Source organism: Platalea leucorodia (assembly GCF_965183815.1).
Source record: "Platalea leucorodia genome assembly, chromosome: 21".
In the NCBI taxonomy this organism is placed as follows: domain Eukaryota; kingdom Metazoa; phylum Chordata; class Aves; order Pelecaniformes; family Threskiornithidae; genus Platalea; species Platalea leucorodia.
This window is the reverse complement of record NC_138843.1, coordinates 6,578,125-6,592,722: the sequence shown is the minus strand read 5'-3', so window position 1 is coordinate 6,592,722 and position 14,598 is coordinate 6,578,125. Positions and strand designations below refer to the sequence as shown.

The window sequence follows — 14,598 nt, the reverse complement described above, 5'->3', positions numbered from 1 at the left end:
GTTTACCTCCTCTTCTTTTTGCAATAGAGTCCACCAAAATCAAATGAAGGCAGTACAGAGAGTAATAAGGAGAACGCTGCTACAGAGTCTGGGTCTGAATCATCTTCTCAGGAAGCCACACCAGAGAAAGGTGAAAAACACAATTTTATTTTTGGAATGGTAGATAATCCTTGTTTAAATAATTGCATTTTTCAATATCCTGTTACTTTATAAAAACAACATTTTTAGGTTGCCTTTACTGTCTGCTGTAACCGAAGATACAGGCTTGGGGTGGGAGGTGATGTGCTGGATGCTATAGATTCTCTTGTCCTTTTGTCTTTAATATTGAACATGTATAGGCTACATGTCTGTCCTTTGTGGTACTGGGAGTATCTTCAGCAGAATGAAAGTAGAGGCAATGAACAGAGCAGGTACTTGGACCTACAGAGTGTACAAGAAATGTGGCAAACTGGCTTTCAACAATCGTATTGTACTTCCACTGACTGAAGGTCTAAGTCAAACATATGTTGTATTGAGCGGGTGCACCAAATGTGTTGCTTGAACCAAGAACCGTTGGATTCTAGACTTCTGTGACTCTTCAGATTGGCAGGATTTTCTGGACATTTTGGGAGCTATGGGTTTTCTCCAGCAAACTGCTTGCAAGCCAAAAGAAAAGTGGAAAATGAACCGTGCTGTACATGTGTAGGCACAACTGCATAGCTGGTAGCAGCATCGGTTCTGCTGGAGCACCTACAGATACGCAGGTGTCCATGTGTTAGCAAAGGTTTTGAAATATTGTCTGTGGGGACAAAATTTTTCAATAACTTACCTCTTCTGTCCCTTGTGTCTTCTTGTGCTTTTACAACAAGTCTTAAAAGACAAGCTTTAACTTCTGCTTTAAATTTCCGTCCTATTTCTAATGTTCTGTTAATGTCTGTCTTCTGTAATTTCTTTCTTCAAATTCTGGTATACTTGTGTGAGACCTTTATGAATCTTACAAAATTATATGCTAATCAGTCTCAAACTTTCAAAATGTTGTTCAGCTAATAATATTTCAGAATCACTGGCAGAGTCTGCAGCAGCCTATACTAAAGCAACAGCAAGGAAGTGTTTATTAGCGAAGGTAGAAGTGATTACTGGGGAGGAGGCTGAAAGCAACGTGTTACAGGTAAGAAACAGCTAAAGCAGAGGAGCTTTGAGTTCATGGGGATTCATGTGGCTGTGCAGTGCCCACCACCCGAGTCCCTACAGCTCAGCCATCCTCCACATGTCTAATGTACTTTCTTGTGTTACAATGCAAACTTTGGATATTTATTTTCAGATCCTTACTTTGTTGTTTCTTAATTTCCTCTTTCTGAATAAATTTTACTGTTTGGGCCATCCAGAGAAATCTTAAGCATACTTTCCAGAATCCATCACATAAAAGCTTCTATCTCCTACAAAACAACTATTTGAAGAAAATTTGAATGAACTAAATATTTTTAAGTTCTTCAGTTATTTTGCTACTGAAGATTTTTTTAAAACTCAGAATGAACTATTATGCCAGCAATCTCCTTTCTTCTGCGTAGCAGAAACTGTAAAACAGCACTCAGGAATTTGTCTTGAGGTATTTAATTGAATTAGTGACGTTTTAGAAGGACATTCGGTCATGACTTAGACTCCTGATTTTAATCGTGATTTATTTATTGTAGTTATTCATTAACTTAAATACACTTATTAACTTCAGTATGTCCTTAAGAAAAATGGGCAGGGTTTTCATGTCAAACTAAGTGGTGTATATATTTTTTTTCTTCCTCTCTTTATCCTCCAATTATAGGGTTTTTTTCTTGAGATCCTTTAAGTTTCTCAGAACTTGACCTGCATTATTTTTTAATGCTAGCTTTTTGTCCTTGCAGACATGCTGGCCTATTCTGACACCAAAGAGATGCACTGTGTCAGTAACTAATGCGGATCAGTTACGCTTGTATTATCCTACAAAATAATAATCTATAACGTTTGTCTTCTCAGACTTCTTTTTACCAGACATAAACAGTCTTTAAATAGTTGTTCTGGTACTTTTTCTATTTCTATATAATGCAGAAACTCCTGGATGCTTCATGTAATCGAACAAGACACCAGAGAGATGAAAGTCCTGTTTCGTTTAGGAAAACAACAACTTTTAGCAGTTGTATACTTAATAGAGGACAGATTTGTGTGAATATGTTGTGACTTAACAGACTTCTCACCCAACTTCTGTTCTTTTTTCCTATGAAATTTAAGGCACTGGGATCCCGAGTGGGACTTGTACAGACAGAACTGTGAGAGTGTTGCAGAAATGAAGTATGCAGAGCTAGGTGTTCTGTGTTGGAGAAAATGAGAGAAATGGAGGGAAGGAGAAAAGGAAATACATTCTCCACCTAGTGCATGCAGATATGTGGGGAACTGGAGGGGTGACGGCTTGAAGTATGAAACCTTGGCAGTGACGACAAAGATGGATTAGAGAGGGGGATATAAAGTAGAGATGTTTAGCAGGGCAGGAGAAAGGGAGCTTTTATGGGCAGCAGGAACAGTCCTGCCCTTGGGAAGTCCAAGAGGTGTACTATTTCAAACTGATGAACCAGGAGGGCAGGAGAAATACCTCTTGTTTATTCATGGCTTTGTGTGGCTCAGGCTTTATGAATGAATAATGAACTAACATGTTTGTTCATCCTTTCTTCCTTAATACAGGAAGAATTTTGCTTTTCTTTCATTGTGCTGGGTCATCCCAGCAACAAATACCACCTTCACTGGTGCAAAGTGTACCTAAGACTTTTGAAAGAATTGACTGATTAAAGGCTACAGATGACTCTTACCCGGTCTCTTATCACAAGTTTCCTCTGTGGAAGTTTGTACCTTATCTAAAAATTGTTCTTGTTTTATCTTGAACACAGGTATTCTTTAAGAATATCTACCTTCTGTTAATAAAACCTTAGGAAACCAGATAGCGTATTTTGAGGAATTTATTGCAAAAGAGAGGGCGACTACTTTGGTTTCTGCAGCTATAAACGTTTTAAAATTCCAGTATGAAATCTGAGGGTTTTTTAACCAGCTGTAGGTGACTAAATGTGAAATATATTATTACTTCAATCAACCACTATGCTATAGAGATATTTTCTGTTACAGATTCAGTGCAAGCTGTTTGTATTTGATAAAAACTCTCAGTCTTGGGTGGAAAGAGGTCGAGGACTTCTGAGACTCAATGATATGGCCTCAACAGATGATGGAACATTACAGTCTCGGCTGGGTAAGAGGAGCCAGGGGAAATGAGATGTACTGGATGATAGTGCTGTTTTCGTTGGATGCTTCCATGACACACAGCAGCATCCACTTTAGGTTATGTCTTAGCTACAGCAACTCAGAAAGCAGTTTGGACCTTTTCTCTTGCTTCAATTTATGAGCATCTCTTCCAAAGAGAGTATCTTTTGATATCCTCCTATTGTAGCAAATGTTCCAGTTACTTCCCCCCCCCCCCCATAAAAGCAAGCTGTATTTAGCAACTAGAATATTTGACTAGAAATTTAGGGTAACATTATTCCGATCGGGGCTCTTTGCTTTTTTGGGATGGGGTGCTTGGGGCGGAAGTCTCTTTGAATAGCACACGATTGTTCAGACTGGCAGGAATGTGCTTTAGCCTGGGATTATCAGCTCAGATCCAACCACTGAACTTTGATGTATTAACATATAAGACTTTGGACTAAATATCTTTAGACATGACTGATAATCTTTAAGAGCTTACGTTCTTCTGATTAAGAGTTGTGACAAGATTCCTGTTTTAAGGGCTTTCCCTTGATATTCTTCGTAAAGAGACTTAAACACTCACACAATAAAAAGCCATCTGGGCTGTTTTGAGCTTCTTGTTGTGTCTTTCTCCACCTAACTGATCTTGTATGTTGGCTTTAGTGATGAGGACTCAGGGGAGTCTCAGGTTAATCTTAAATACCAAGCTCTGGGCTCAGATGCAGATCGATAAAGCCAGTGAGAAGAGTATCCGGATCACCGCCATGGATACAGAGGACCAGGGAGTTAAAGTTTTTCTTATATCAGTGAGTACTGGGGGTTTTTTTACATCTTAACCTTCCTACTAAAATTGGCGCTTGCTTAAGTTGTAGCTGAGGTAACATTCCCATTCTTCTTTGCACCCTGCCTCCTCGCCACCACCCCCTTCCCAAAGACAAGAGGCTTGGCAGACTTTGCTTGTCTGAAAAGCCTTACTAGTTGGGAAGAAATTCCACATAAAAGGCTGCTCTAGGAAGCCAGACTGTCCAAAGCATTGACCATGGCGTCATGGGATCTGTTCCACGCCTGTTAAGACTGTAACTGTAGCGTAAGAGTAACGCTAATCATTTTTTGTTATCAAGGGAAACTGACATTTCATAGATTTCTATGTAGTAGGTTAACCAAAATTAGATCTACTGGAACTTGTAGCATGAGAAAGCTGTCGTTGTCTGTCTGCAGCGTGGGTGGATGTATAGGTGCTCGCTGGAAGTGAAACACTACATATCTGTCAAGAACATTGTGTTAGTAGCTACGGGTAACACATTTTAACTTTGATTTTCTTTTAATACAGAGTATTCCAAGCAGTAGCAGGACAGTGAAAGTGATTTCTGTGCTTGCTAAGTGGGGAAACAGCAATCCCAATTAGAATAACTAAAACACTTGGGGGATTTTGATACAGTCAGCAAGAAAGAAAGGTCATTCTCTAATGTCTGCTGAGAGCACTCACAGATTTTGAGAGGTCTGAACACATTCTTTTGACTTACACTGATTCTACACGAGGGGTTACTAAGGAATTAAGTGTTCTTATGGATCAGAAATTAAGAGAACAGCAACAAACGGTCAGCTTCCCCTGTGGCATTAGGTTTGCAGGACTGGGATCTGGAGTCCCAGAGTGGAACTTAATGATACTGAATATCCACTGATGAAGAAAAAGCGATGAAACTAATGGATGACTCTTCCTCAGCGTTTTTCTAGATTTCACAAGTTTGAGTTGGTCTGTCAACAGGTTATTCACTATTTATTTTAGTATTGATAAAAAGTATCGTATATGGAATAGCTTATTCACTACAGCTCATTGCAGGGGAATTCTGCAGATAGAGAGGTGACAGATTTAAGTGACAGATGAGGAGGATGGAAACAAGTTTTTATGAAAAGAATCTGAGAAGTGGGATCATTACCTAACAGCTGACTTGGGGCAGTGGTAATAGCTGATATGAGGTCTTCATTGCTTCATTGCAATAGTTGATATGAGGTCTTCATTGCTATAGTGAAGACAGGGTTTCATAGTATTCAGAAGGGAGTTCCCTTTTAAATAATGTCCATTAACTACTTAGTTCAATAGGCCTAAATGATAAATGATAAATGATTCTTTTGAAGGCATGAATTCGCCATTAACCTTTGAGAGTAAAAAAAAAAAAAATTCTTGGACAGGTTGTCACAAATGCTTCCTTCTAAAACAGCTGACCAGTATAAAAGAGTGTAAAAAAAAAAAAAAAAAAAAAATTTTTGAATAATCACTTGTCTGATTGCACATCCATTCAGTTTGCACATTATATCTTATGTTGACATTTTATGTCAGTGCATCATGAAACAATTAAGTGACTTGATTATGATTAACTAGTATGTGAAGTTGAGTGACGAACATGGAAAAATCTGTGCAAGACAAGCTTTTTAATTAAAAATCTTTTTGGCATGAGCTTTTGGGGCTGTCGGGAAAGCTGTGTGACTCGTGGGTGAAGAAGGTTGTATAAAATCAACCTTTATATAAAAGGTTATATACATCCTGGTTATGTTAGCCAGAGAAAGTTGGTGCTGAGCAGAGAGGAATTTACTCTCGCCATCAGAATTTAGTATATCTAGCCTCTTGCTATGTATACCACAGCCCATTCTGACCTAGTGTGAAAAACCCTACATGAGACAACTGAAAAGTAGACTGTGAAATTTGGCACGACTGGGGTGTATTACGTCAGCAGTGGTTTATTCTGTTATAATTCCTTGCACCTTTTTCTTGTTTCTGAACACTAAAAAAAATGTAGGCAAGCTCTAAAGATACAGGGCAGTTGTATGCTGCATTACACCATCGGATCTTGGCCTTGCGGAGTAGAGTGGAACAAGAGCAAGAAGTCAAGAACGTAGCGCCAGAGCCAGAGGTAACGCAATCAAATGAGGAAGACAGTGATGATGATGTCATTGCACCTTCAGGATCAGTTGGAAGTGGTAAGCAAGAAAGACAACGGAGTGTCCTGTTTGCCATACGTTTTTCTCTGTTCTCGAAGGCAGACTGTCCTCTCTGTAACTGTATATTATAGATGTACTTCTGGCCTGTTACTTCTCACAGGTGTTTGTGGAATAGGACTCGTTGCATGAATTGCCTTTTTGAACGCAACTGTTTCTTGGTACTTCTTCAAACTGGTAAAAGGGCCCTTGTGCTGCTTCGCTCTGAGTTACATGTCGCAGTTTAGCAGATGTTACCTGTGCTTCAATTAGTTCTAGTTTTGTTTACAGGATTTTTAAGGGGTGGTTGTGAGTTTCATCTTTGCCTTCACATGGCCAAGGCTTGCACGTAAAACCTGAGGTGACTCTCTTGCACTACTTTCAGCAGGCAGGATCCGGACTGACCCTTGAGTAGAGTGCTATGTGGAAAGCAGAAGGTTTACAAAGGGGCATGGAAAGAGTGTAATTCATTTCATTTTACATGAGGAGACCATAAGTTAAGAAAAGCACTAGTCGTCAGTTTGAGGAAGGCTTCCATCTGTACTCCTGACCTGGGAGTCGTCTGTGCTTTGCTTTCCTATGGCTTAGAACATCCAGCCTTTGACAGAGACCGGTCCTCCATCCTGATTCACTGCAGGGAGAAAAGGAAGAATGAATATGAACAAAAGCAGTGGGTGGATTGCAGAGGCTGGAAACTGAGCTTTTAGGCTCTGGGATGCTAGTGGGATCTCCGAACCAGATGAGTCAAGAACATAAAATTCCGCAGTGGACAGAACTTAATCTGGAGAAGGAAGATGTGAGGCAGGGAGAGGGGGAACTCTGCAGCTCTCATCTGGCATTGAAATCCTAAATCCGAGACTTCTGTAGGCTTCTCGGGTAGGATCTCTTATTGTAAGGCAAGAAACAAAAGATATTTCTTATGACAGAGAACTATTTTCTTCGTTTCAGGTCCTAATGATGAAGGTGACGGGCAGAATGTTGGCAGCACATAGCAGATGTGAGCCGCTCTGCTTGCAAGGCTGCTATGAACACCATCTTGCAGGCATCTCTGGATACCCCAGGCCAGCTATTATTTCAGGCAGTGTTGAAGGCTCCAGGACTTAAGAACTGTGCATCCCTGTTCTGTTTGTTTGGTTTTTTGGTCTGGATCAGTAGATTCCACACAAAAAAAGCAGACTTGGAAACTACCTGAATGTGGTTTGGGACGTGAAAGCTCATCATATTGATGAGCCAAAAAACAAAACAAAACAAAAAAAAAAAAACCAAACATTTCCCCTCTTCCTTGTAATTGAAATGGCACATTACAGCTTGTCACAGCTTTTCATTGGGACCTTTTGACTGTTTCTTCAGTAGTTCATGTCTTGCAGGCCTCCGAGATAGAACTTTCCGACACGGTTCCAACTCGAATTCTGCTTTCGTAACCCCTACTCCCCCTTATGAGTTTCTGCCACCTGCAGGGAAACCGGGTCCTCACCAGTTCCTACGCTCACTGACTGCCCTTTTGGGTTCATTCTCTTTTTGGACTACAGATGGGGCAGATTATGTTTTTACCTTTTAATCCCAACGTAGGTTGTGGACACCGTTGTTCCCTGTCTAGTGGGTTTGTAAACAGAGAGAAACAAAACATTGTGGTTCACCAGAAAAGCTTTTTTAATGCGGTAATAAGAGACTTTAAAGTCCACAGGACGTTTTGCTAACTCCTTTTCTTTCTTCCCATTTCATTATTATTATTTGGGGATTTATATTGTGGTGATACTTTTTTATTTTAGTTTTTCAATAAGATGCTCTTGTGTGTTGAAAAAGTGAAACTATTGTTTTGTACTGTTCTTTTCTGTTACTATTTAAGGGAGAGCTAAGCCACTATATATAATAGATGTTGCATACAATTTTTCTTAGAAAATTATATGTTTCTGTGGCTACAGTAAAGTGTAGGAGGCATACAGGTTACACCTTCAGAAAAGTTGATGAGGAAACAGCTGTTAGCCCTTGGAAGAATAAAATAGGCTCATGTAATGAGCACCGTCAGCCATTAAAATAAACCTGTAAAATAAAGCAGCTCTCATGTAATGGCTTGATTCAACAAGCCATTTAAGCACTTGCCTGACTTAACTACATGTGAATAATCTTACTGAGGTCAATGCAACTATTCACGCTTAAAGTTGAGTACATTTTTAAATATCTTGCTGAATTAACGGCCTTAAATAGAAAATTAACTTCTAACCCTTCCTGTCCCTGTTCTGTTTCCTGAAGTCTTGCAGCATGAAGAAAAAGGTAATATTGCCAGCTTTGAGTAGTTTGGGCTGAAGGATATTGTATTCTGTTCCACCAAAATAAAAGCAAGAATGTGTTTTCCTGTGTGTAATTCTGAAGTACTCCTACTGTAACCATAACTCACTCTTTGCTTTGGATGTTTTCTAATTATTTGGGCCTTTTGTGTGAAAGTTGAGTTTTATTTTGTTATTAAAACATATGGTATATTCTTGTCCAGCAAAGTTGGAATTTGGTAGTCACAGAGAACAGTGACCAGGTCACTTTCCCTATAAATTCCCCAAACTGTTCTCTTGCCTTTATAAAGAGTGTACTGATAGATAATTTCTCACTTGCTCTTTCTCCTGTAGGTTAAGGAGGTCTAAAATGCACCATTTAAAAGAAAATTAAAGGGGAAGAAGCATTTAATGTAGCCTGAATTGGAAATGAAAACCCAGGTTGTAGCACAAAAGCAACTTTGAAATTATTCAAATAGCAAAACAGTCCTTATTGCCTCTGTTGAATGGAACACGCTTTTCTTCACTGGGAGTCAAGAACCTGTTTTTACCTGTTGTCCGTTGTCAACCGCTGTTGGAGACTGAAGCTGTTGGGGCGGGGGGGTGCTTGGCTTTACCTGGTAGCCCGTTGAAGGAACATCTGGGATGACTTTTCGGGGGAGTGAAAAGGGCTGATGATTAGCTGTGCCACTGCATTTGTGATTTCTCTGGATTGTCTGCTCATGCCTTTTTGCATTTTGGGTTTTTTTTTTCTCCTTAGAGTATGGGGGTTTTTTAACCATGCACAAACCTATCGACGCACCCCTTCTCATGCAGCTCACTGACAGAAGCATAGCCTGTCTTAATACGCACCCACACGATTGTTTCTGCATCACAAGGTCTGGGGAACTTCTGTATTTTCAAATAAATGATCTGCATTTTGGATCTTGGATCTTTTTACACTGAGATACTCAGATTTAAACTACTCTTTTCAAGCAACCTTGCAGCATAAAGCTGCTTGTTGTCAGCATAAAGGAAATAATGAGGTGCCTGGGTCAGCAGGGCCGACTTGTGGAGAAGCAGGTGCTGTTCCTGGTCCCAGACTCCATGGGGCCTCTGCAGAGTCTCGCTCTCAGGTGCTTTACCTAAAATTAAGTGGATGGCGTGTGAAGACTCAGAAAAATGGAATAAACGTGCTTGCTTTGATGGGGTTTAGTGGTGGTACACAATCGCCTACAGCATTCTAAAAAAATCTGGCAACTGTTTACTGATACAAATTTGAGTTCAGCTGGAAGCTTTGCGTATACGTTTATAGCAAAGAGGCAAATATTTGTGTGAGCCACTAACAGAATTGGCCACAGATGGAGTTCAGGCCCTGCCCAGCAAGATGTAGTTAGGCCAAAGCAAAACTTATTTCACTCTCTGCTTTAAGCCTTAGTAACCTAGTGACAGGTAAAACCAGATCATGCCTGTGAAAGATTTCTTTAAGACTGTCATCTCAAAATGTGTGTGGGAACTACACGAAAGCTTTTACCAGAAAACAAGCAAACAGAATGCCCCCAGCCCTGCGTTGCATTTCCCGTGCTGGGCAAGGGCTGTCAGCGGGAGGCTGGCGACGACCACGTTCGCCTTCTTACAACAACCTTCTTGCACCGCCCTCCTGCTGCGTCTTTGCTCTTAGGTCTGTTGTTAACACGGGGATGTTGTTAGTGGTTACTGTGTGTCTTGTTCTGGCTGCTGACTGATGCGGGCACAGCCCTTCAGGTTTTCCAGGAGAAAAAAGGATATTGAGAAGTGTAATAAAGTTGAGCACATCTGATGGGGAAAACGTTGCGAGAATGGTAGTGTTACTAAAACCAGAAGTAGAACTCTTATCCATAAAATTAAAAATAAGATTACACCCACAGGAAATACAAACATTAAGGTAAGAAAACGTGTAGTCACGGCATCTTTCTGTAGTCCCGTTCCCAGTGCATGATGTGCTACTTCAGAGAAGACAGGGCAGGGAAAGATCTAAATAAGCTCTGGTCCTCAGCAGTCTTCCACTGAAAGCAGGCCGGGCAGATGTCCAGACCGTTAGGAGCCTGCAGGAATAAAAAACCTCCAACTCTGTAACGAGTCCCCGCTGTTCCCAGCCACTGAGCAATTCCATGGCTTAGGTATCGCTGCCGATAAATGGCTGCTGCTGTGTCCCCCTCTGCAGTTTGGCTGGCCTCTTGTTCTCCCGGTGAGTGTAGAAAATGGTTTCTTTCCTTTCTAGAAACATGTTACATATTTGAAAATTTACCATGTTTCCCCATAATCTTCTCTAGTTTTAGGAATTCCAGTTATGATAATTGCCATAATTTGTCATGCAAGATTTCATTAAACTGACTTTTCACTGTGCGCTTTTCTCCCCGTGTTCTTTGGTCTTTCTGTGCACTGACTTCCTTCAACTGAACTCGAGTCCATTATGTGGGTAGCAGATACATTCAGACAGAATGTTATAAAGGCATTTTAATTTTCCAGCGTAATTTTTTTTCCCCCTGTGAAGATTAGCACAGAGCAACAGAGGTGCTAAGAGAGAATTGCTAAACTAGACTCTGAGTCAGTCTTAACTCCTGTGTCCTAGGTTATGGTACAGGTATCTTGCAAAGAAATGCTCAAAGATAATTTCTGTAAATAAAAGTCTCTCATTTAAAGATAGGATTCAGAGTTCCCCTTTGACTACCTCATTTCGAGGGCTTAAAGATAAGAAAGCTGAATTGGTCATCAAGAACGCTGGTAATTCTGTTGCTGGAGGCGGGCAGTGAACGCCTTCCCTAAGGATACCTGTGAACTGAACGTGGGGTGTATTTTAAACGAGCCACCCCGGTCGAATTCTGGTAGCTCACCTTCAGCTTCTAATGAAACGTAGGAAAAGCAAAGTAGTGATGTCGTATCTGATGTCCTCCTCCTGCTGAAGGGAGCAGGAGGGATCCGTGAAGCCCCCCGCTGCTGGTGACGCTCATCTGAGCAGTCCGTGCGAGGCCTCCGTCCATACTCGTTGCACACGTGGGAGATGCTTTTCATCTGACCGCTGGAAAGTAGCTCACTAATTGTCGGCAGTTTGGCGGGCCAGATGCAATTCCTGGTCTGGAGAGTTCAGAGCGCGAGTTTAGCTGCAGATAGGAGGTCTGTTGAATAGGGCCACACAAAAAGCTCCCCAAAGTACTTAAAGGGAGCTCCGAGGAAGATGGAGACTCCCTTCTCACAAGGAGTCACGCGGTGAGGACAAGGGGTAATGGGTACAAGTTACTCCCAGGGAAATTCCAATTGGACACGAGAGGTGAATTTTTCACAATGAGAACAGTCAGCCACTGGAATAATCTCCCCAGGGAAGGGGTTGACTCCGCTACGCTGAACACGTTTCAGACTCAGCTGGACGTGGTGCTGGGCCATCTCGTCTGGACTGTGCTCTCGCCTAGAAAGGCTGGACCCGCTGATCCTTGAGGTCCCTTCCAACCTGGGATGCTGTGAAGAGGGGAGGATGGGGAAATGTTTTCCGTGTCACCTGCTGGTGGGTGGTTCTGTCCTCGTGTCTGAAAAAAGTTTCAGAGGTAGAAGGAAACCAAGTTATTTGCAGCTTGTAGTGCGATGGCAACTCACCCCTCATTTAACAGCTAAGGGAAGGAATACTCTGTATTAGCTGACTGGTTTGTAGCCACAGTTAACCATAAATGATTTGAAGTTAGATGTTTTAAGAGTAATGTTACTTACCTAGGTTGATTTATATGTTGCTTTCCCCGGAACTTTCCTGTTCCTAGTAAGATCACGGTTACATCTCACTGTAAGAGCTGTCTAACAAGCACTAATTGCCTAGGAAGTGCGTCACAGCGTTCAGGAGCCTGACAGGCCTCTGAAAAATCAACCACAGCAGCAGCGTGCCAGTGCCTGCGGTTAACTGCGCTCTGCAGGGACGGAGGTTGGCAGCTGCGCACGCCGGCTGCCTTGCGGCTACAGGCTCTGTGCCTGCGGTAGGTGCGAAGTCGGGAAGGGTCTCGGTCCCACCTCGCCCGTCGCTGGAAGGAGCCGTGTGAATCCACTGCACGTTACACCCGCTCAGGACAGAACGGCTTCAACAGCTGCTTAAGGCCTAGGATGCTGGTCGTTGCTTAGTGGGGCAGAGTCTTACCCTATGCGAGGCTTAGTGACTGCGGTACATTCGTATTGGGGAAAGAGCATTTGCACCGGGTGCCACCATGCAGCCACGGGGTTTCCAGTCCTGCTGTCCGTAACTGTCATGCAGCCCTTCGTTAGACGTGCTTAGAAAGGACTTAGCAGGAGGAATAAAGCTGCCCTATAAACTGCTTCCTTTAATAAACTGCCAGTGAGTACTTGATTGTTGCGTTTTGTTTTGCATTTGTAAGGACAGCCACCTTTTTGGGCACAGCGGGAGCAGTGCGGTGGCCCTGCTGCTGGATACAAGGGACGGTGTGAGACCGGGCCGAGACTTGGCCATTACCACCCCCTGCCCCCCCCTTCTAAAATGGACGCTTGAGACAGCTCTGGACTGAAGGTGACTCGTCTGCCCCGCCATGCACAGAACCGAGCGAAGCTGGTCGTAATGGGACCATTATCTCTTGGGATAACGCGGGGAGGAGTCGCTCGCGTACAGCTCCGGCTGCTCTGAGCTCCTCTCCCAGAGAAGGGTGCTGGGGGGCTCCAGCGCAATTGCTCTATGCTCCAGCGTAATCCCGCTCTGCTCTGCGCTGGTGCGGCCTCACCGTGAGCACTGTGTGCGGTTCTGGGGGCCACAGCACAAAAAGGACACGAAGCTGCTGGAGAGCGTCCAGAGGAGAGCCACGAAGATGGGGAAGGGTCTGGAGGGGAAGCCGTACCAGGAGCGGCTGAAGGCACTTGGTCTGTTCAGCCTGGGGAAGGGGAGACTGCGGGAGGCCTCATCGCGGTCTATGGCTTCCTCACAGGGAAGAGGAGGGGCAGGCGCTGATCTCTTCTCCCTGGCGACCCAGGACAGGACCCGAGGGAAGGGCAGGGAGATCTGCCGGGGGGTTAGGGTGGACATTGGGCAAAGGTTCCTCACCCGGAGGGTGGTGGAGCGCTGGAGCAGGCTCCCCCGGGAGGCAGTCACGGCACCGAGCCTGACGACATTCAAGAAGCATTTGGACAACGCCCTCAGACACACGGGGTGAATTTTGGGGTTGTCCTGCGCAGGGACAGGAGTTGGACTCGATGATCCTCGGGGGTCCCTTCCAACTCGGGGCATTCTGTGATTCTGTGAATTGGGAAATGCGCAAATAAAGTCTTTAATGCCCTTTTCACATAAAGGGGAAAGAGAAGTAGACAGGTGAGACAAAGCTTGAGCTACGCCTCGAGCCGGTTATGGACTTCTGCCATGCAGCCGCTGGGGTTATTTCAGTGGTGGGGAGAACAGAACTGGAGGGGCTTGGCTTGAAGGAACACCGCTGGGACAGCATGGTAGCCAGTCACTGCATGCTTCTGTCGGCAACCCGAGAACAACTGGAAAATACGTACAGGACGGCCTACAGTACAGTGTGGCTCCAGCGTGTCAAAACATCTTCATTATTTCAGAAGGAAAAAATGGAGATACAAGTGTAACAGCATACAGAGACAGCCAGAGAATCAGAATACAGCCCTTGAAAATCCATTAAAAATAATGCAAGTACTATTTAGTTGTAACTATAGCCCCTACACAAAAAACACCCCACACCCCCCCCAAAAAAAACCCAAACCACCACAAAACAGCCAGCGCTGAAAAATTAAAGGATCAGAGGTGCCAGAAGCGCATGCTGGTTAGGGTTAGACACAGAGGTGCCCGATCTGAAAGCACCTTAAGAGCCACGGATTGGGAGTGAGCAGAAAACACGAAGTACAACCACTTTTGTAAAGGATTTCCCAGGGCTGGATCAGGCAGCGAGGGCCGCGGCAGAGCCGGCGGGAAACGGCGGGGCGAGGCGCCCGGCCCGGGGACGGCGCCGTGCTGAGGCGACAACGGCGCTTTCGGCGGCAGCGCAGCTCAGGGCTGCGTTCGTCGGCGCCTGGCAGGGGCCGGGTCCCCGCCGGAGGCAGCCGAAGCCCCGGCCCCGGCCCCGGCCCCCGCAGACCGCGGCCCCCGCAGGCCCCGGCCCCGCAGGCGCTGAGGGCGGGC

General features: G+C 44.0%; 1 protein-coding gene and 1 long non-coding RNA gene across 5 annotated transcripts in view; one reads left to right on the top strand and one right to left on the bottom strand.

Annotated features, from left to right (window-relative positions):
- The window catches only part of RANBP3 (RAN binding protein 3), a 58,507-nt gene extending 46,512 nt beyond the window's left edge, over window positions 1-11,995 (top strand). Inside the window, exons 13-18 of one of the 4 annotated variants that reach the window (XM_082331374.1) lie at window positions 28-130; window positions 1,038-1,147; window positions 3,121-3,241; window positions 3,898-4,040; window positions 6,030-6,210; window positions 7,156-11,995. In XM_082331374.1, coding sequence (XP_082187500.1) covers window positions 28-130; window positions 1,038-1,147; window positions 3,121-3,241; window positions 3,898-4,040; window positions 6,030-6,210; window positions 7,156-7,199 — 702 coding nt within the window. In that variant the 3' untranslated portion in view covers window positions 7,200-11,995. Of the gene's footprint in view, window positions 1-27; window positions 131-1,022; window positions 1,148-3,120; window positions 3,242-3,897; window positions 4,041-6,029; window positions 6,211-7,155 lie in introns of all 4 variants that reach the window. The other 3 variants (XM_082331373.1, XM_082331376.1, XM_082331375.1) reach the window with 3 other exon arrangements.
- On the bottom strand, window positions 11,875-14,557 carry LOC309599701. The gene is made up of 3 exons (XR_014230316.1): window positions 14,281-14,557; window positions 12,189-13,704; window positions 11,875-12,010 (listed from the first exon to the last, which is right to left on the bottom strand). It is a non-coding gene; the product is annotated as an uncharacterized lncRNA (long non-coding RNA).
- Window positions 14,558-14,598: the final 41 nt, after the last annotated feature.